Source organism: Choloepus didactylus, chromosome X (assembly GCF_015220235.1).
Source record: "Choloepus didactylus isolate mChoDid1 chromosome X, mChoDid1.pri, whole genome shotgun sequence".
Classification (NCBI taxonomy): Eukaryota; Metazoa; Chordata; class Mammalia; order Pilosa; family Megalonychidae; genus Choloepus; species Choloepus didactylus.
This window is the reverse complement of record NC_051334.1, coordinates 163344741-163367786: the sequence shown is the minus strand read 5'-3', so window position 1 is coordinate 163367786 and position 23046 is coordinate 163344741. Positions and strand designations below refer to the sequence as shown.

Genomic DNA, 23046 nt, shown 5'->3' with positions numbered 1-23046 from the left:
GTTATTCCATCAGTTGGGCATTAATTTAAAGTGATAAATACTTTGCTCAGGATCTCTCTGGTTTTCCCTTTCCCCTGTAAGCTTAACCCTTTCTTAGTTTTCCCAAATGATAGCATTCATTTGTAGAGGATTATAGATGGAGAAGAAATAGCACATTTTCTCATCATTTGCTTCACAGTTAAATGAAGTTTATAATTAAATGACAGTATTATTGAATTTTAGAGCTAGAAAAACAAAACCAGAGAGATGACTAATCCAATTTCATCACTATACATTTGAGGAATTAAGGCACAAAGAAGTTAAATGGCTTGCCAAATATGAGCTAGCTAGCCAGTGGCAGAACCAGGACTAGTACCCAGGCCACTTGACTCTTGGCCAATGCAATGCTAGCAATATTGTAAATTAGTGGAATTTATACTAATTGGTATTTATTTTTTTAAGGCAGAGATCAAAATAGCAGTATGAGATTAAGATCTCACAATCATTTCACTGAAAAATTTCATACCACTGACTAACTACTAGGGGCAATAGATTGTGTTAGTTAGGGTTGGGCCAGTGTTCGAACAATGTTCGTATGTCTATAAGTGAACCTGATGAATTGAAGGGACTATCTATGCAAATATCTACGAAGCAGGGAAGAGATGTGGTGAGCACCTTAGGGTACCAGATAAGGTAACTGATAAATTTGGAAAGGGCTCCAAATATTTAAAAACTGGAAGGAGGCTTGTGGAGCAATTGAGTAGGATCTTGTGGAGCTAATGAACAAACTCTTGTGTAATAAACTATGTGACAAGACAAATAGAAATGAGATCATTTAACTTCAAGAGAAAAATTAGGTCTGACTTCATATACATGAAGGATTATTATACAACAAAATACCAGGGGTGTTTTCTTACTAAAGAGGAGAGAGAATGAAAAGATAAACTCAAGCTTTAGAATGTAAGAATTAGATTAGACACAAGGAAGGATTACCTAACTGGCAACTGCTTTAAAATTGAGATGAGCTCCTAGAAGTAAATGAGGCTCTCCATCAAGTTTAATTATCATTTCTTTAGAATGGTTCAAGTATGGCTCTGCCTAAAGGGAAGAAAATCTCTTATAGTCATTTTTGTTCATAGGATTATTTGGAACTTTGAGTCATTGGCAGTCAGGGTTAAAGCCTTTTAAAATAATTAATCATTTTTAATTAGGAAAACTCATCTCCACTTGTAAAAATTTAAATATTACTTGATGATCCTATTCATCAAAATGCTTTCTTTTTAGAAACAGTGTACTCGATAATTTCAAAAGAAGCATGTTAATGAAATATGTCACACAGTGTTAAAGATGGGAGAGAACTTAGAAATAACTTAGTACAACTTCTGTGTTTCATAAGACACCAAAGTCCAGGGAATTTATGTGTCTGGTTTGCAGTCACAGATTTAGTTATGAATAGAGCCAGCCCTATAACCTCAAGCTCTCATAGGCCAGCCCAGTGGTCTTTCTACTACATTAAGTTGCTTCTAATAATTCATATTGAATTTTTACATATAATGTCATATTAATAAAGATTTTAAAGGTAAATAACCAACACTGATAGGACCACATTAACTTGGGAATAACAACCAATGTTTCTCAAAGACATTCTGTGTGTATGAACATATCTTCTTTGGGTAAAACTTTCCTTGTACACTTACAAGATGGTTAGCATCTTGATCCCTGCCCACTAAAATGGCAGCAGCACCTGCAAGTCACTGTGACAACCAAAAATGCCATCACATTTCCAACTGACCTATAGAGGGGCAGTGAGGACTCCATGGAGGACCACTGGGTCTGTATGCCTACTTGGTCAAAATCCAAGCACAACTTGGTAATGGTTATCTGAATTATACAATTTTTTAAATCAGGGAAGAAACAGTCTCTTCAGGGATAAACTTGCAAAGTCCAACTCTAAACTGACGGCAGCTGTCACACACCTACTCCAAACTAATTTAGGGTTTTTTATTTTGTTAAGCTATTTGCATTCTTATATATGTAGAATGTCAGCAACATGCTCAGTCCTGCAGTAGGGCTGTATCTACATAAGTGCTGTGGTCCTGAAGAGAGAGTTTACTTTGAATATATTAATAAAACGACCAGTTAATTTGCCTTAAAGCTGTTGCTTACTTCAATTAAAAGTATGGATATATGTGTGCGTATAAAATCATTTAATAATAACTTACAAGATCCAGTGCTGAACCGCCACCCAGGTATTCCATTATTATCCATAATTTTGAACCCTGTAAAATCCACGAACAATTTAATAATTACAAACCTGAGTCAAATAGCATATTAGCATTAGCATAAATGTTAAATCTGACATACCAATGCACTGGTTCTAAAATACATGGTTAAAATTGGTTGTTTGGAACTCAGAACGTATTTTCCCCTAGACCATTACAACTGAAATTTAAGTTCTGAACCTTGACCCATCTCAAACCTATTTAGCTAAAAAGAAAAAAAAAAAAACCCTGTTGAACTACTAGTATATTTTATAAAACCCAGAAAAAAAAACTGTAGCTTTAAATTATTATCGTGAATGATGATATTGAAAGAAGCAGAAATAAACATTAAAGAATGAGGGTGTAAATATTTTGTAGACGTTTTGAATGGGGCTTCTGGGTGTGTGCCATTGGGAATTTAGAGTTTGAGGACACTTGATAATTTCCCATTATTTCAATTTTTGTTCTTTATATCTTTTAATGTATTTTACAACTTTTATCAGCTATGATACTTTAGGGGCACACATGGAACCTAGAAATAATATTGCTGCCCTGCCCCCACCCTGGGTAAAACAGAGAATATATAACTTAAAAAGTATATGACTATTCCAGGTAGAATTAACTTCACTGTGAGTTGTACAAGAGGAAATGGAGCTCACAGAGAGGACACAATATGAACTCCAAAACAGGTGAATACACACAGAATACACACCATTCAGCTCTATCAGTTAAAAATTGGGATAATCCATTAATCTTTTTTTTTTCCTTTTTCAGCTATAGTTTGAAATACTAGGAATACCTCTCTCCATACCATTTCATGTGCATTTTTGTAGGACCACAGAGTAGAATGGAAGCAGAACGTTTTGTTTAACTGTGCTGGCAGCAGCCACGTTGTGAATGAGTTGTGTTCCAAAAGTCCATTTTAAAACAAGATGTTTGGAATCTTTAAAGCAAGCATTTTCCTATACAAAAAATGTCTAACTTTCTGGGGGTAGACCCCAAAAAGACAATTTAATGCAAACATATTTGCAGTATAGCATAAAGATTATCAGAGAAACTACTATCTATACTATAACAATGTTTCTATGGGAAAATTACAGTCTTGTGCATTAGCTGGGATGCCAGGAACACATTTCTCACCATGAAAGCCCTGGCTGTGGGATGAAGATTTTCAAGTTACTGCCAATACTCTGAAATCTCTGAGGAGTACTCAGGAGTTCTATTCAAAATTTCCAAGTGTCTCAGTGGGGCTGAAGCTTTATCAAGGCTGAGTATAGACTCCAATCACATGATGATGAGTACTCAGGTGATGGTAGAGGATTGAAGAAATCAGAGTTGACATTGTAGGGAATGAGATATAGCCTAGAGAAAGGGACTGGGGAGGGAAGGCCTAGTCAAATTAAGACAAAAAGATGTAGGATGTATCAGAGAAAGAAGGGAACAATGTTTTTTCCCTCTCCTCATCAATAATCTTGACATCTAACTGTCATACCACAGTAGGCAAACTGTGAACTGAGGAAAGAAAAATGGGGATCAGAATTGAGAGTCTTTGTTAGGAGGAGTGTCTACAGTTGGAAAGAGAGGAAATAAATCCCCCACAATAGTGGGGAGGGAAAGTGAATTCCAAAAACAGTTCATGTAACTTGTACTTGTGTATAGAGATTAGGCATTCAGAATCTGAGAATTGGGGACTTGGTGTGTCTTTATACTTTTTTTTCAGGAGAAGAAAAAATATTTCTCACAATGGCTTTATAGCCTGAGAATTTTTTCTTTTGCCATGAGTCTAACAAGTAGTATATTGTACCTAGGAGGCTAGAATTAAAATTATGCAGCCTAATTAATACTTCATCTTCACTGGCTTATGAATTCAGAATGCATCCCATTTCTCTATCTGACATTTCAAAGAAAGAAAAGATCTTATAAAACATGTTTAGCTGTTTTGCTGCTCAGCATGAATGAATGCACCTGCTTTCCAAGTTAAAAATGTGTTTCTTTTTTTTATACCAATTCAGAACAGAAACTTACCATCTGTCCTTCACTAAAAAGTATTCATAGAAAGCTTAGAATGTGACTTTACAAAACATTATATACAGCTGCGTTATTAAAGTTACAACTAAGCAACTTCCAGATATGAAAACAAGGCTTCTTACCAGCAAGTGAGCTGTTCAGTGGAACTATGACACCTCTGTGAGAGGGAGGGGACCAGAGCAACCTTATAGCTTTTCTGGCGGCTTCCTTCTGATTGCTACCCCTGCTGACAAGCCTTATTGGAGGATGGCCATAGGTCTGGACATTCAGAAGACAGCAAAGCAGCTATGAGGACTGAACCAAGGCCTGAGTGGGCACAGGTGGGAATGGCGAGCTGGTAGGGCTCCTCCCTGCTCAAGGTAGATTAATTCATAGCAGAAGCTCTTCTTACTTGTTCCTTGTCCTCAGCAGGTTTCAACAGCTCAATGGAAACACCAATCATAAACCAAACCAAACCAAAACACCTAGACACTATGATTCTATTCTTTTGGGGGGCTATAACTTCTACCTTTGGTATATGGTAAAAGACTGTATGCAGTGCTGGAGAATGCAAATAAGTGTCCTAGGTTTGCTTTTTAAATAATTCATATCTATACACTGGTGTACAATTCCAAAAGAGGCAAGTGACTGTAAACTATTATCATACACCCATTGCTTTTGAAAACTCCACTTAAAAAGGACCCATATGTATGAACAATAGTTTGAAGTACTAAGTTTAGAGCTCTTCATCAAATGGGATGTGAATCCATGGTTAGGTAGTTGCCCTTTGTTCCCAAATTCAGAACATCCAAAGAGTTGGACTTTGTACCGGGAAGAAGTAGGAGCCTAGTGTTAACAAATTACAGGTATCTGGGAGTACCAACTTGTCACCCCATGAGGCTTTTGAATCTCATTCTCTGCTGCCAAAGCAGACACTTGGCCCAAGGAGGAAGAAGTGGCCCTATTGTTCCAAAAGGGAACATGGAATTCATTTATCCATAGGAAAAAATACATTTAAAATACTCATTCCATGTATTTGAGAGAGCATTATTTGTACTATATACCAAGTACATGGTGAATTAAGCGTGCTGGTCTAGGAATCCAGTAGCTAGTCATAATATTGACCACAAAAATCTGCATGTGAAATTTTATAGAACCACAAGGGACAATAGAGATCATCTTGCCCAGAATATGGCCAGACACTTTATCATCTTTGAACCATTTACTCCAGCCTGGAATGCCTTGTCCATGCCCTACCCTCACATCCCAACCCACACCAAAATCATATTCAAGACCTAGTACAAATGCTACCTTCCCAGTTTTAGGGTTATTGGACTTGATATACCTACAAATAATAGGGTAATATCAGTCAAATTAGAAATAGAAATGCATATCTGGAGCTGAGGAGAGATGATGGAACCAGAAAGGTGAATTTAGAAATTGTCAGCATAGGAGAGAATGAGATTGAGTATAGGAGGCACTCAATAAATGTCCATTGAATTGAATCTAATACGGGGTTTCCCAGTGGTGTGTTACATTTAGTTTTAAGGCTATTCTTATTTTGAGAAAAGAACACTGTAAAAAAGAAGAAAATTTTTCCCTCCTAGATTTCCCTCAAGTTTTATTAGAAAATTCAAAAAAAAATTAAAAATAAAAGAATTTTCCAAAGACATTCACCATACACTGAAAGTAAGAACACCCAAAAAAGTTTCAGTGAAAAATAATGAGAAAGCCACGAAACTGTACCGATTCTATTCTGGAACACTTTACTTCAATCATTTGATTCTTTTTTAAAAAAATAAATATTGGTGGTAGTGTGTGTATGTGTGGGTATTTCCTTAACATAAACAGAAATCTAAAGGCAATTTTCAGCAGCAAATAAAGGCATGATTCAAATTCTACTCAATGCCTGAGTAAGCTTCATTTTAAGATTTACATTGAACTAGAAAAACATTTAAAGATTGTAAAAGATTCTTCCAATATTATGAGATCAGAAGGGAAGGGTTTGTTTATTTTAGCAGTCTTCATAAAGACTAACTTTGTCTGTCAAGAAAATCTGCAGTGAACTAAAATTAAAGGAAAACACTGGTCATACTCATGTGTTTGTCTGGTTTTTACTCTTGTTTTTAAAAATGAAGTTATACAGTGAGCTCAAAAAAATGAATACCTACTACATTTTTGCATGTCTCAAGGAAATCACTATAACTGCATACCGTTTCAAAGAGCATATAATTTTCTCTCAAATGCAGTAACCTTTTTCTCCAACTTATAGTGAGGTTCTTGGTTATGTACAATATCCTGTGTAAAGAAAACCTGAGAATAACCCATATCCTTCACTTTACTCAATTAACTTCACTCACAAAATCCCCCATGTCATTTGAAATGGAAGATGGGCCATAATTAATCCATAAGTCAACTGATAATGCAGTTCCCTGATGGTACTACGAGGATGTAGCCCACCACATTTGTTGACTACACCAAACAGACCTCTGTTATTTTTTATGTGATTTTAATTTAGAAAAAAATACAAGTCCAAATAGTCACGCTATGCTTTAATATAAATGGAAAATAAGTTGTTAATTTGAGAGTAATTTAAACAAATAAATAATTTAGACTAATTTAAAGTCATAGAAGGATATTTCTCTTTCTGTATGTATACACACATATCTACATAGAAATTATACATGCATACATATACACATATATTTATTTACTTTAATGTAAATAGATCCAGGATAAAAATAGTCAATGTCAACAAGTTGTGAATTTGTACAATTTTATCATGAAGTAACATGTTCTTCAAAGTAGTCTTTAACATCATGGACATTAATTAACAACAGATAAAGGAGATAAAAATAACTCAGTGTATATTCCTTTAAAAAGATATTTTGGGAGAGAGGCGCTAAGATGGCGGCATAGAGAGGAGTGGAAGCCAGTTAGTACTCCTGGAACAATTCATAAATGACCAAAAAACTAGTAAATAACCTGGAATAACTGTGGGGAGACAAACGTGACTGTCCACTCATCATCCACCAGCCTGAATGGGGAGGAATGCCTGAGATTGCAGCATAAAATCTGTAAGTAAAACTGCGGACCCGCGCTGAGAGCCGAGAACCGAGAGCCCCTCCCTCACGGAAGCCTCACAGTGCTAGAGAGCAGCACTCTCTCAGCCCAGCTCCAACTGGGGTTTTAATATTAACCACTCAATACAGACACCGAATCCCCAACAAGCACACAGAGGCTTTTGGTGACAACTGACCTTGGGAGAGTCGGGGGACATATCTGTCTCAGGAAGGGGAGCCTAGAGGATCGGGTGCTATCTCGGGCTGACAGGTGAACTGGAAGCTTTTCTGTCCCTCTCTCTCTCTGTGGAGAAAACCTCAGCCGTTTTCAGCCCGCAGTGCTTTGCAGTAAAGACAGCCTCAGCCATTTTAAAATCAAAACACTGTGATCAGCAGAGTCAGAGAAACAAAGAACTTATTGATATGCAGATGACCTCTCTGGAGGGGGCATAGCTTACCAAGAGGAAAGGGAGGGGCCCAGCTCTACTGCCCGCCTTTCCGGAACCAGACCCCAAAGCCTGGGGGAGGACAGCAACAGGCCACATCCTCTTACACCAGCTGGTGACAGGCTGACAGGTGCACCTGCCGGGCAGTAAAGCACAGGCGTGTCAATCCTCTAAGAAAAACCATCAGGGAAACCAGATACTGAATATTTCCTACTTTTGTGACCTGAGCCTGTTCTCATCTGGGAAAACCTGATTGGGATGGCCTAGGAGGTCAGATGCCTAGATAACAGAAAACTACAACCTACACTAAGAAAAACGAAGTTATGGCCCAGTCAAAGGAACAAACTTACACTTCAACTGAGATACAGGAATTTAAACAACTAATGCTAAATCAATTCAAAAAGTTTAGAGAAGATATTGCAAAAGATATAGAGGCTGTAAAGAAAACACTGGGCATACATAAGGCAGAAATCGAAAGTTCAAAAAAACAACTAGTAGAATCTATGGAAATGAAAGCCATAACACAAGAGATGAAAGACACAATGGAAACATACAACAGCAGTTCTCAAGAGGCAGAAGAAAACACTCAGGAACTGGAGAATAAGGCACCTGAAAGCCTACATGCAAAGGAGCAGATGGAGAAAAGAATGAAAAAATAAGAGCAACGTCTCCGGGAAATTAAGGATGAAACAAAGTACAAGAATGTATGTATCATTGGTGTCCCAGAAGGACAAGAGAAGGGAAAAGGGGCAGAAGCAATAATAGAGGAAATAATCAATGAAAATTTCCCATCTCTTATGAAAGACATAAAATTACAGATCCAAAAAGCACAGCGTACTCCAAACAGAAGAGATCTGACTAGGCCTATGCCAAGACACTTAATAATCAGATTATCAAATGTCAAAGACAAAGAGAGAATCCTGAAAGCAGCAAGAGAAAAGCAATCCATCACATACAAAGGAAGCTTAATAAAACTATGTGCGGATCTCTCAGCAGAAACCATGGAGGCAAGAAGGAAGTGGTGTGATATATTTAAGATACTGAAAGAGAAAAACCCCCAACCAAGAATCCTATATCCAGCAAAGCTGTCCTTCAAATATGAGGGAGAGCTCAAAATATTTTCTGACAAACAGACAATGAGAGACTTTGTGAACAAGATACCCGCCCTACAGGAAATACTAAAAGGAGCACGACAGAGTGATAGAAGACAGGAGTGCATGGTTTGGAACACAATTTTGGGAGATGGGAGCACAGCAATGTAAGTACACGGAACAAAGATAACTATGAATATGGTTGAGAGAGGAAGGTTGGGAGCATGTGAGACACCAGAAGAAAGGAGGAAAGATAAAGACTGGGACTGTGTAACTTGGTGAAGTCTAGAGTGTTCAACAATTGTGATAAAATGTACAAATATGTTCTTTCACGAGGGAGAACAAGCAAATGTCAACCTTACAAGGTGTTAAAAATGGGGAGGCATTGGGAGAGGAATGCAATCAACGTAAACTAGAGACTGTAACTAACAGAATCATTGTATTATGCTTCCTTTAATGTAACAAAGGCAAGGTAAATGCAGATAAGGGGGGGATAGGGGAGGCATGTTAGACACTTGACATTGGTGGTATTGTCTGACTCTTTACTCTACTTTGATTTAAGGTTATTTTTCCTTTTGCTGCTTCCTAGCTGTCATTTTTTTCCCTCTTTCTTTTGCCTCTCTACCTTCTTTGAGTCTTCTCCTGCCTTGTGGAAGAAACGTAGATGCCCTTATATAAAAATGGGTTGATGACAAAACCTTGAGGGCAATATACTGGGTGAAATAAGCCAGACACACAAGGACAAATATTGCAGGGTCTCACTGATAGGAACTAATTATAATATGTAAACTCATAGACATGAAATATAAGGTACCAAGATATAGGATGAGGCTTAAGAATGGGGAACGGTTGCTTAGTATGAGCAGAATGTTCAACCAGGATGAACTTAAATGTTTGGAAATGAATAGAGGTGTCAGTAGCAAGATGTGAGAATAACTAACAGTGCCGAATGGTGCGTGAATGAGGTAGAAAGGGGAAGCTCAGACTCATATGTGTCACCAGAAGGCAAGTTGGAGGTCAAAAGATGGGAATGTATAAAACTGAATCGTATGGTGGGCAATGTCCATGATTAACTGTACAAATATTAGAAAACTCTTCCATGAACCAGAACAAATGTATGACAATACAACTAGAAGTTAATAATAGAGGGGCATATAGGGAAGAAAGATATACCTATTGCAAACTATATACTACAGTTAGTAGTACTTCAATGTTCTTTCATAAACAGTAACAAATGTACTACACCAACACTACGAGTCAACAATTGAGGGGGGTTGGTTAGGGATATGGGAGGATTCGAGTTTCCTTTTCTTTTTTTTTTTTTTCTTTTCTTATCTTTCACTTTATTTCTTGTCTGGAGTAATGAAAAGTTTCTAAAAATTGAACAAAAATTAAGTGTGGTAATGGATGCACAGCTGTATGAGGGTACCAGGGGCAACTGATTGTACATTTTGGATCTTTGGATAATTGTATGGTATCTGAACAATCCCAATAAAAATTAAAAAGAAAAAAAAAATAGATTGGGAGATCAATGAACAACTATATGATGGTAATGTGACCAACTGATTGTATACCTTGGATGATTATATGGTTTGTGAACAAATCTTACTTTAAAAAAAGTAAAGGAACAATGAGGGGAGGAGAGGAATGGGATGTTTTGGATGTTCTTTCTTTTTATTTCAATTTTTATTTTATTCTTTGGAGTACTGAAAATGTTCAAAGTTTGTGGTGATGAAAGCACAACTATATGATGATACTGTGAACAACTGATTGTACACTTTGAATGACTGTTATGTGATTATATCTCAATAAAATAGAATTAAAAAAAGACATTTTGGATCTTGAAGATGATTGTATAAAAATGTAGCTTATGAGGGGTGACAATGTGATTGGGAAAGCCATATGAACCACACTCCCCTTTGTCAGTGTATGGACGGATGAGTAGAAAAATGGGGGCAAAAAAAAAGCACCCAGTGTTCTTTTTAACTTTAATTGTTCTTTTTCACTTTAATTTTTCTTCTCATTATTTTTTGTGTGTATGGTAATGAAAATGTTCAAAAATTAATTCTGGTGATGAACGCACAACTATATAATGGTACTCTGAACAACTGAATGTACACTTTGTATGACTGCATGGTATGTGAATATATCTCAGTAAATATGAATTAAAAAAAGACATTTTGGACAACATCTTACATTATTGATTGGTCTGAGAATATACTACAATCAAGATTTGGACAAAACAAACAGGTAAGTTTGTATTTATTCATAGATTGAGTATTTAATGGGTGATTTATACATGCATACTATTGCGCTAAGCTTTGAGAGGAATTAAAAAAAAAAAAAAAACCACCACCTCGAAATCTTAGGAATAAAAAATGCGAATCAACAAGCAAGAAATCTTCCCATGAGAGTACTGAATCTGAATAAAGAAAGTCTATGAGCAACAATTAAAACACAGTCAGTGCCATTTCAGTAATATAATATTGAAAACCCCATTTTATTTTTTTTTTTTTTTTTTTTTTTTTTGAGTAATCATAATCATTTGTTTATTCTTTTTTTTTTTTTTTTTTTAAATCATCATTTTATTGAGATATATTCACATACCACGCAGTCATACAAAACAAATTGTACTTTCGATTGTTTACAGTACCATTACATAGTTGTACATTCATCACCTAAATCAATCCCTGACACCTTCATTAGCACACACACAAAAATAACAAGAATAATAATTAGAGTGAAAAAGAGCAATTGAAGTAAAAAAGAACACTGGGTACCTTTGTCTGTTTGTTTCCTTCCCCTACTTTTCTACACATCCATCCATAAACTAGACAAAGTGGTGTTTGGTCCTTATGGCTTTCCCGATCCCATTGTCACCCCTCATAAGCTACATTTTTATACAACTGTCTTCGAGATTCATGGGTTCTGGGTTGTAGTTTGATAGTTTCAGGTATCCACCACCAGCTACCCCAATTCTTTAGAACCTAAAAAGGGTTGTCTAAAGTGTGCATAAGAGTGCCCACCAGAGTGACCTCTCGGCTCCTTTTGGAATCTCTCTGCCACTGAAGCTTATTTCATTTCCTTTCACATCCCCCTTTTGGTCAAGAAGATGTTCTCCGTCCCACGGTGCCAGGTCTACATTCCTCCCTGGGAGTCATATTCCACGTTGCCAGGGAGATTCACTTCCCTGGGTGTCTGATCCCACGTAGGGGGGAGGGCAGTGATTTCACCTTTCAAGTTGGCTTAGCCAGAGAGAGAGGGCCACATCTGAGCAACAAAGAGGCATTCAGGAGGAGACTCTTAGGCACAAATACAGGGAGGCCTAGCCTCTCCTTTGCAGCAACCGTCTTCCCAAGGGTAAAACTTATGGTAGAGGGCTCAACCCATCAAACCACCAGTCCCCTATGTCTGTGGTCATGTTAGCAACCATGGAGGTGGGGTAGGCGAATACCCCTGCATTCTCCACAGGCTCCTCAAGGGGGCACTACATCTTTTTTTTTTTTTTTTTTCCCCTTGTTTGTCTTTTTTCTTTTTTTTTTTTTTTTAACTTTCCCTTCTTTTTTCAAATCACCTGTATGAAAAAAAAAGTTAAAAAGAAAACAAACATACAATAACAAAGCATTTCAAAGAGACCATAGCAAGGGAGTAAGAAAAAGACAACTAACCTAAGATAACTGCTTAACTTCCAACATGTTCCTACTTTACCCCAAGAAAGTTACATAATATAGCAACATTTCAGTGAACTTGTTCCTACTACAACCATCAGAAATTAACAGACCATAGTCATTTCTGGGCATCCCCAGAACGTTAAATAGCTTATCTGTTCTTCCTGGATTATTGTTCCCCCTTCCTTAATTGCCCTCTACTGCTAGTTCCCCTACATTCTACATTATAAACCATTTGTTTTACATTTTTCAAAGTTCACATTAGTGGTAGCATATAATATTTCTCTTTTTGTGCCTGGCTTATTTCGCTCAGCATTATGTCTTCAAGGTTCATCCATGTTGTCATATGTTTCACCAGATCGTTCCTTCTTACTGCCGCGTAGTATTCCATCGTGTGTATATACCACATTTTATTTATCCACTCATCTGTTGAAGGACATTTGGGTTGTTTCCATCTCTTGGCAATTGTGAATAATGCTGCTATGAACATTGGCGTGCAGATATCTGTTCGTGTCACTGCTTTCCGATCTTCCGGGTATATACCGAGGAGTGCAATCGCTGGATCGAATGGTAGCTCTATATCTAGTTTTCTAAGGAACTGCCAGACTGACTTCCAGAGTGGCTGAACCATTATACAGTCCCACCAACAATGAATAAGAGTTCCAATTTCTCCACATCCCCTCCAGCATTTGTAGTTTCCTGTTTGTTTAATGGCAGCCATTCTAACCGGTGTTAGATGGTATCTCATTGTGGTCTTAATTTGCATCTCTCTAATAGCTAGTGAAGCTGAACATTTTTTCATGTGTTTCTTGGTCATTTGTATTTCCTCTTCAGAGAACTGTCTTTTCATATCTTTTGCCCATTTTATAATTGGGCTGTCTGTACTATTGTCATTGAGTTGTAGGATTTCTTTGTATATGCAAGATATCAGTCTTTTGTCAGATACATGGTTTCCAAAAATTTTTTCCCATTGAGTTGGCTGCCTCTTTACCTTTTTGAGAAATTCCTTTGAGGTGCAGAAACTTCTAAGCTTGAGGAGTTCCCATTTATCTATTTTCTCTTTTGTTGCTTGTGCTTTGGGTGTAAAGTCTAGGAAGTGGCCTCCTAATACAAGGTCTTGAAGATGTTTTCCTACATTATCTTCTAGGAGTTTTATGGTACTTTCTTTTATATTGAGATCTTTGGTCCATTTTGAGTTAATTTTTGTGTAGGGGGTGAGGTAGGGGTCCTCTTTCATTCTTTTGGATATGGATATCCAACTCTCCCAGCCCCATTTGTTGAAAAGACCATTATGGCTCAGTTCGGTGACTTTGGGGGCCTTATCAAAGATCAGTCGGCCATAGATCTGAGGGTCTATCTCTGAATTCTCAATTCGATTCCATTGATCTATATGTCTATCTTTGTGCCAGTACCATGCTGTCTTGGCAACTGTGGCTTTATAATAAGCTTCAAAGTCAGGGAGTGTAAGTCCTCCCACTTCGTTTTTCTTTTTTAGAGTGTCTTTAGCAATTCGAGGCATCTTCCCTTTCCAAATAAATTTGATAACTAGCTTTTCCAAGTCTGCAAAGTAGGTTGTTGGAATTTTGATTGGGATTGCATTGAATCTGTAGATGAGTTTGGGTAGAATTGACATCTTAATGACATTTAGCCTTCCTATCCATGAACATGGAATATTTTTCCATCTTTTAAGGTCCCCTTCTATTTCTTTTAGTAGAGTTATGTAGTTTTCTTTGTATAGGTCTTTTACATCTTTGGTTAAGTTGATTCCTAGGTACTTGATTTTTTTAGTTGCTATTGAAAATGGTATCTTTTTCTTGAGTGTCTCTTCAGTTTGTTCATTTCTAGCATATAGAAACATTACTGACTTATGTGCATTAATCTTGTATCCCGCTACTTTGCTAAATTTGTTTATTAGCTCTAGTAGGTGTATCGTTGATTTCTCAGGGTTTTCTAGATATAAGATCATATCATCTGCAAACAATGACAGTTTTACTTCTTCTTTTCCAATTTGGATGCCTTTTATTTCTTTGTCTTGCCGGATTGCCCTGGCTAGCACTTCCAGCACAATGTTGAATAACAGTGGTGACAGCGGGCATCCTTGTCTTGTTCCTGATCTTAGAGGGAAGGCTTTCAGTCTCTCACCATTGAGTACTATGCTGGCTGTGGGTTTTTCATATATGCTCTTTATCATGTTGAGGAAGTTTCCTTCAATTCCTACCTTTTGAAGTGTTTTTATCAAAAAGGGATGTTGGATTTTGTCAAATGCTTTTTCAGCATCTATTGAGATGATCAATTGATTTTTCCCTTTCGAGTTTTTAATGTGTTGTAATACATTGATTGTTTTTCTGATGTTGAACCATCCTTGCATGCCTGGAATGAACCCCACTTGGTCATGGTGTATGATTTTTTTAATGTGTCTTTGAATTCGATTTGCAAGTATTTTGTTGAGGATTTTTGCATCTATATTCATTAGGGAGATTGGCCGGTAGTTTTCCTTTTTTGTAGCATCTTTGCCTGGTTTTGGTATTAGATTGATGTTAGCTTCATAAAATGAGTTAGGTAGTGTTCCATTTTTTTCAATGTTTTGAAAGAGTTTGAGTAAGATTGGTGTCAGTTCTTTCTGGAAGGTTTGGTAGAATTCCCCTGTGAAGCCATCTGGCCCTGGGCATTTATTTGTGGGGAGAGTTTTGATGACTGATTGGATCTCTTTGCTTGTGATGGGTTGGTTGAGGTCTTCTATTTCTTCTCTGGTCAGTCTAGGTTGTTCATATGTTTCCAGGAAATTGTCCATTTCTTCTACATTATCCAGTTTGTTGCCATACAGTTGTTCATAATATCCTCTTATAATTTTTTTAATTTCTTCAGGATCTGCAGTTATGTCACCTTTTTCATTCATTATTTTGTTTATATGGGTCTTCTCTCTTTTTGATTTTGTCAGTCTAGCTAGGGGTTTGTCAATCTTGTTGATCTTCTCAAAGAACCAACTTTTGGTGATATTTATCCTTTCTATTGTTTTTTTGTTCTCTATGTCATTTATTTCTGCTTTAATCCTTGTTATTTCTTTTCTTCTACTTGGTTTAGGATTGGTTTGCTGTTCATTTTCTAGCTTCTTCAGTTGATCCATTAGTTCTTTGATTTTGGCTCTTTCTTCCTTTTTAATATATGCGTTTAGTGCTATAAATTTCCCCCTTAGCACTGCTTTTGCTGCATCCCATAGGTTTTGGTATGTTGTGTTCTCATTTTCATTCGTCTCTATATATTTAGCAATTTCTCTTGCTATTTCTTCTTTAACCCACTGATTGTTTAGGAGTGTGTTGTTTAACCTCCAGGTATTTGTGAATTTTCTAAGTCTCTGATGGTTATTGACTTCTAATTGTATTCCATTGTGGTCAGAGAATGTGCTTTGAATAATTTCAATCTTTTTAAATTTATTGAGGCTTGTTTTATGTCCCAGCATATGATCTATTCTGGAGAAAGTTCCGTGAGCACTAGAAAAGTATGTGTATCCTGGTGATTTGGGATGTAATGTCCTGTAGATGTCTGTTAAATCTAATTCATTTATCAGATTGTTTAGGTTTTCAATTTCCTTATTGGTCTTCTGTCTGGTTGATCTATCTATAGGAGAGAGTGATGTGTTGAAGTCTCCCACAATTATTGTGGAAACATCAATTGCTTCCTTTAGTTTTGCCAATGTTTCTCTCATGTATTTTGTGGCACCTTGATTGGGTGCATAGACATTTACGATTGTTATTTCTTCTTGCTGAATTGCCCCTTTTATTAGTATGTAGTGGCCTTCTTTGTCTCTCAAAACATCCCTGCATTTGAAGTCTATTTTATCTGAGATTAATATTGCTACACCTGCTTTCTTTTGGCTGTAGCTTGCATGAAATATTTTTTTCCATCCTTTCACTTTCAATTTCTTTGTGTCCCTGTGTCTAAGATGAGTCTCTTGTATGCAACATATTGATGGTTCATTTTTTTTGATCCATTCTGCGAATCTATATCTTTTAATTGGGGAGTTTAATCCATTTACATTCAACGTTAAAACCGTGAAGGCATTTCTTGAATCGGCCATCTTATCCTTTGGATTATGTTTGCCATATTTTTCCCCCTCTCTCTATTAATATCCTTTATTGTACCCATACCGAATCTCTTTAGTACTGAACCTTTCTCCAAGTCTCTCTGTCCTGTCTTTGTTTCTCTGTCTGTAGGGCTCCCTTTAGTATCTCCAGTAGGGCAGGTCTCTTGTTAGCAAATTCTCTCAGCATTTCTTTGTCTGTGAAAAATTTAAGCTCTCCCTCAAATTTGAAGGAGAGCTTTGCTGGATAAAGTATTCTTGGCTGGAAATTCCTCTCTCTCAGAATTTTAAATATATCGTGCCATTGCCTTCTCGCCTCCATGGTGGCTGCTGAGTAGTCACTACTTAGTCTTATGCTGTTTCCTTTGTATGTGGTGAATTGCTTTTCTCTTGCTGCTTTCAGAACTTGCTCCTTCTCTTCTATGTTTGACAGTGTGATCAGTATATGTCTCGGAGTGGGTTTTTTTGGATTTATTCTATTTGGAGTTCGCTGAGCATTTATGATTTGTGTATTTATGTTGTTTAGAAGATTTGGGAAGTTTTCCCCAACAATTTCTTTGAATACTCTTCCTAGACCTTTACCCTTTTCTTCCCCTTCTGGGACACCAATGAGTCTTATATTCGGACGCTTCATATTATCTATCATATCCCTGAGGTCCATTTCGAGTTTTTCAATTTTTTTCCCCATTCTTTCTTTTATGCTTTCATTTTCCATTCTGTCATCTTCCAGGTCACTGATTCGTTGTTCAACTTCCTCTAGTCTTGTACTATGAGTGTCCAGAATCTTTTTAATTTGGTCAACAGTTTCTTTAATTTCCATAAGATCATCCATTTTTTTATTTAGTCTTGCAATGTCTTCTTTATGCTCTTCTAGGGTCTTCTTGATTTCCTTCATATCCCGTACTAGGGTCTCATTGTTCATCTTTAGTTCTTTGAGTAGCTGCTCTAGGTGTGTCTCTTCTGGTCTTTTGATTTGGGTGCTTGGGCTTGGGTTATCCATATCGTCTGGTTTTTTCATATGCTTTATAATTTTCTGTTGTTTTTGGCCTCGTGGCATTTGCTGTCCTTGATAGGGTTCTTTTAGGGTTTGTAGACCAGTTGAAGTCCTTATCTCTAATTTATCAGATCTACAGCTTCGTGGAGTACACTTTCTCTAACTAACCAGCAGGTGGCGTCCACGAGCCACCTGTTCTCCACAAGCCAGATCTCCCCTGCTTAGCCTTTTTGGTGAGTGGGGGAGTGAGTCTTGTGGGGCCCAATTGGTGTCCCAAGCTTGCGTGTGTAGTTGGTGTTGCCTGCCCTGTATGTGGGGCGTGTTTCTGGGCAGTCGGGGAGGGGGGGTGGCCCTAACAATCAAATCTCCCTGATGATCCTAGAGTTTTAAAGCTACTGCAATAGTCTAATCCTTCAGTTCAGTCCTGCCACAGTTTGTCTCTGCCTCTGACCCACAAGTCTTTGGTATTGGCGTATGGCTCCTGAGACTTGCAAGTGGGCCCTTCTTCCAGGCTGTGCACCCCGGGTCCTCTGTTGAGGGATGACTGTGCTATGTCACAGGTGAGTGCCGTCCCCCCAGGGCAGTTCTGGGCTGCTGGGCTGTGTTGGGAGGCTCCCAGTCTGCTCAAATGATGGCTGAATGGGGCTCTGTTAATTCACACTGCTCCCCCTTCCCAGCTCTGGGACATTCAGCTGAGGTTGCAGGGAAGGCTAATGTCCACGCCCAGTTTTGTGGTGTGTGCCTGTTATTTGAAGCACTTCCGTCACACTGGGTTGTCTGGGGCAGCTCTGGGCTATGGGGCTGGCGATGGGCAGGAGTGTTTCCTGTCCACCAGGATGGTGGCTGTGAGCGGACACCCCCCTTTTCTTGGGAAGTTGTGTTGTTTAGTGAATTTTCTCAGCCACTGGATTATTGCCTTTTGTCTCAGAGCTCTCTTATTTCTGCTCTTGACTTGACGTGCCCAAATTTCAATTCTTTGAAGCTTTCTGTATTGAGCTTCTTAGAGTAATTGTTTTAGAAAAAGCAAAAAGGATTTAAAAAAAAAAAACAAAAAAAACGGCCCTCCTCAGAGATCTAATGGGTTATTGAAATGCTAATAGACAAAGCAACCAGGGCCATTAAGGAAAGGTGCCCTGGGCAGAGAGATCAGCCTTGCTTCGGGATTTGCATATGCGCCTCAAGGCCTGATCTCCGCCCTTCCCCTTTCTGTGTTCACCAGAACTCCAAAAATCCTCTGCTTTTACTTTGGAGCTTCTCGTGTTGTTTTCCTTCTATGCCCGTCTCCTCTCTGCTGGGCTGGCTGCTCTCAGAGTCTCTGGTGTCTGGCCTCAGTCTATCTATGGTTGGAGTTTGAATCAGTAGAATGAGTTTCCGATGAGAGCAGCCACTGCAATTCTCCCTTCTCCTTCCTGGAGCTGACAGCCCCTCCTCCCCCGGGACTGAGCCTGGCAGGGAGGGGCGCGGGTCCCCTGGCCGCAAAAACTTACAGATTTCGCTGATCTCAGCAGTTCCACGTTTTCATGAGTGTTGTATGAAGTATGCCCAAAGACAGATTGCTCTGTGGTGTCCAGTCCACGCAGTTCCTGGCTTTTTACCTACTTTCCTGGAGGAGTAACTAAAACATACAGCTCACCAGTCTGCCATCTTGCCCCGCCTCCCCTGAAAACCCCATTTTAAATAGGCCTTATTTAATATTTTAAGTCAGGCACCAAAAATAGCTTATCTGTTACAAGGACCTAAAAATAGCAAGGGTTCAGATTTGTTCTAGACTGAGCCTAGAATTACCAGGATCCAATCAAGAAAGAGTAAACCAGTAAGAGCAAATGCATACACACACACACATATATATAGACAGACATATGAACAACAAATTCTTGGGGCTGCCTATAACCAAGCCTGCTGTGGGAATTAAGAGGGGAACCTAAAACTACTTAGATTGAGTTACCACTCATAGGATTTCTAAAAAAAGAAACTGACCTGCCAAATTAGCTTTCTAGGAAAGAATATGAAAACAAAATTATGCCACAAAGAACCAAAAAATTATGTACATAGTAAAATACATTAATGGTTACTACTTAGAAGTAAATGCTGAAATTGGATAGAAATTGCCAGTATCACCACCTCCCCTTGGAAGCCTTTTTTTTTACCCCACCCCTGAAGAAAAGAAGTGACTACTTGCTTTTCTCGTGCCCCATCTGTACTTCGTACATACTTTAATCATAAAGTCCACAACATTTTAATGCACTACTAGACTATGAGCTCCTTGAGAGCAGGAGTGAGCTGTTCATTTTTATATCTTGCACCTAGTACCATGTATAGTGTATGGCTCATAGTTGCAGTTTAATGATTCATTCTACTATGTATTCATTGCTTATTCATCTAATTCCTGTAATATTAGAATAAATCAGGCTTTGAAAAAAGGAGTGAAATTGGTGGTGAATTTCTATATCAGGATTAACTAATATGATAAATATTCTAGAGTTTATTTGATCACCAGAGCTTAAAAAGACAGTAATGATTTCTATGCAGGTCAACAGCTTAATGAGTTATACACACACCCTTTTTTGGCCTATTGGTAGATGAACAAAACAAACAAATAAACCTTTTCCCCTTGTAAACTCTGAAAAGCAAAGATCTAATACTGATCTTCTTTGAAATATTTCAACACAGGGATAAACAATTTTAATTTTAAAATAATTTAAACTCTAATCTGGGAGCAGACCCAGGTGACAGGATGGCTGGGCAACAGACTTCCCACATTAGCTATATACTTCAATCCATATCTGAAGGGATCCCCCTCTAAAGATGAAGATTGTTCTGTCTCCAGTTGGTGTTGGTATTAGGAGATCTGCACATCCCACACTGGTGTAACAGTTTGCTGGCTAAATTCAAAAAATTGCTGGTGCCAGGAAAGATTCAGCACATTCTCTGCACTGGAAACCTCTGCACCAAAGAAAGTTATCACTATCTCAAGACTGGCTAGTGACGTTCATATTGTGAGAGGAGACTTCGATGAGAATTTAAATTATCCAGAACAGAAAGTTGTGACTGTTGTACAGTTCAAAATTGGTTTGATCCATGGATATCAAGTTATTCCATGGGGAGATATGGCCAGCTTAGCCCTGTTGCAGAGGCAGTTTGATGTGGACATTCTTATCTCAGGACACACACACAAATTTGAAGCATTTGAGCATCAAAATACATTCTACATTAACCCTGGTTCTGCCATTGGAGCATATAATGTCTTGGAAACAAACATTTTTCCTTCATTTGTGTTGATGGATATCCAGGCTTCTACAGTTATCACTTATGTGTATCGGCTAATTGAAGAGTTGTGAAAGTAGAGTGAATCGAATACAAAAAATCTTAAAGCCAGGCCTATCCTGATGACTTTTTGGGTTTTTTTTTCCATTCTCCTGCTCAAATCAAGTAATTGAACATTTAAAAGCTACAAAATTATATCACTTTTATAATATTTTGCAGTAAATTGTTCTTCTCTGTTAATATGCAATTGCTGTAAACTATAAAGATATAATTAGTTTGCAGTATATGATTTCTATGAAAAAATGTCCACCACATTGTAAATGGTCACATGTTAAGAAAAGGAAAAGCTTGTCCTTGTAAATGTCTTCAAGGTTGTTATTTGGAACTTTATTAAATGCATGAGGATAAAGAATATTAAAAAAAACTCTAGTTTTTTTCAGCTACTTATACTTCATATTTTAATAGACATGAATCTTGACTTCTAACTCTGGATCTCAAGAACTCTTGGGTTTTACTAACCCAAAAGTTTTCTGTTATGCAGTAACATTTCCATCTGCGAGAACTTAGGATGTCTGCTAATTCCATGATCCTGGAACTAGTAAAAACTCAACTTTTTTTGTGTGGGGAGGAGGGCACAGGGCAGATATTATTCTATTTAATTTCATTTCAGTAAATATTTATCATGTATTTAAGGTGTGCCAGACCCTGTACTAAGTGAAGCAAAAACCAAGACTGGTTAAGCTAAAATCCCTGCCACCAAGGAGCTCACAACCTGGTGTGAGATAGATGCATAAATAACTATCCATAGTTCAAACTCATTGGAATAAGTGATATACTTACACATGCCATCAATTCTGAGATTGAGAGAGAATGAACCATGGAGAACAATGTGTGAAAGTAAAGGAGTATAGCTCTTTTCTGACAAAGGATATGTCTTGGAGGAGCAAGGAAATTCTGCTCCTCCAACAAACCAAAAATTTAGGTGTGGGAAAAGTGTTGTTGGGTGGTGGGATGCAGTCAGGATATAGCTGCTAAATCTAACAGTGGTCTATTTGGCACCATAAGTAAAACTGGATTCTACCTGGGGGCCAAAGATTGCCAAATCCTAACTTAAGACATTGCCTTTAACAAAAAGAATTTAAAAAACAGAAAGAAAAACTTATAATGAAAATACCTTATGACTTAAATAATATAGCACACACATTACCTTTAAATATGATCCATAGTATTTTGTTACATATGAGCTGTCACACTGACTCAAAACAGTTATTTCTTGATGAATGTCTTCAATTTCATCTTCAGCTTCCTCCAGGTCTATGATTTTAATAGCAACCACTTGCTGGGTACGGTTATCAATTCCTTTGAAAACTTCTCCAAAGGAGCCTTTCCCAATGCGTTCTAATTTTGTGAATAGTTCTTCTGGATCTGCTATATTATTCTAAGAGGGGCAAAAAGAGACAGAAAAAGAAAACACAAGTATTTTGAATCAAATTAATTTAATGAAGGAAAATAAATCACATAAGACAATAACACATTTTTTAAAAGTGTACAAACTCCTTTGACTCTCTACACGTGCTTTATTAGAATAATCATAATCCCAAATGGCAAGGTAGTCCATATTTTATTGGATCATCATACTAACTGGGCTTAGCTGATCCTGCTACCACAAACAATCTCATACAGCAAATGTCTTTGGTCCCTGCCAAAGAGTCGGGTACATTTTAGAGCAAGGCACCTGATTATACACAGTTTGTACATCAATGGAAGGGTAGTGATAGTGAGAGAACAGTTAAACTAAATTATAGGTGAATCATTTAAAATTCTAATATTGTCAGCAAAACATTATCCGTTAACTCTTCTTCTCTATTCCCAACTCATACATTCCATTCACACTACCTATACTTCCAAACCACCATCCAAACACAGAACTCAAAAGAATCAAGAATTCACATTTTTTTTAAAATTTGGGATCCTATCTGTATGTACTATTCTCGTCAATGGCTGAAATGAGAAGCTGTGCCTGTATCATAACTGCCAGTACTCACGCAGAAATGGTAATATGTTGAACTTTTACAACTTCTCTCACAGCAGGAATCCAGAATATATCAATAGTTTGCTACAACAGAAACTGGAATCAAGCATAGGTTTTTAGTTTAACAAATGTGTAGGCATGACATAGATTTATAGATTCATTTT

At 37.6% G+C, this 23046-nt stretch overlaps 1 protein-coding gene and 1 pseudogene across 2 annotated transcripts in view; one reads left to right on the top strand and one right to left on the bottom strand.

Moving 5' to 3' along the window:
* The window catches only part of STK26 (serine/threonine kinase 26), a 79758-nt gene that overhangs the window by 9703 nt on the left and 47009 nt on the right, over positions 1-23046 (bottom strand). For both annotated transcript variants that reach the window (XM_037821938.1, XM_037821937.1), the window contains exons 3-4: positions 22058-22288; positions 2202-2258 (exon numbers count right to left, since the gene is read on the bottom strand). In XM_037821938.1, the coding sequence (XP_037677866.1) occupies positions 2202-2258; positions 22058-22288 (288 nt within the window). The remainder of the gene's footprint in view (positions 1-2201; positions 2259-22057; positions 22289-23046) is intronic.
* LOC119523154 lies at positions 20392-20956 on the top strand (annotated as a pseudogene).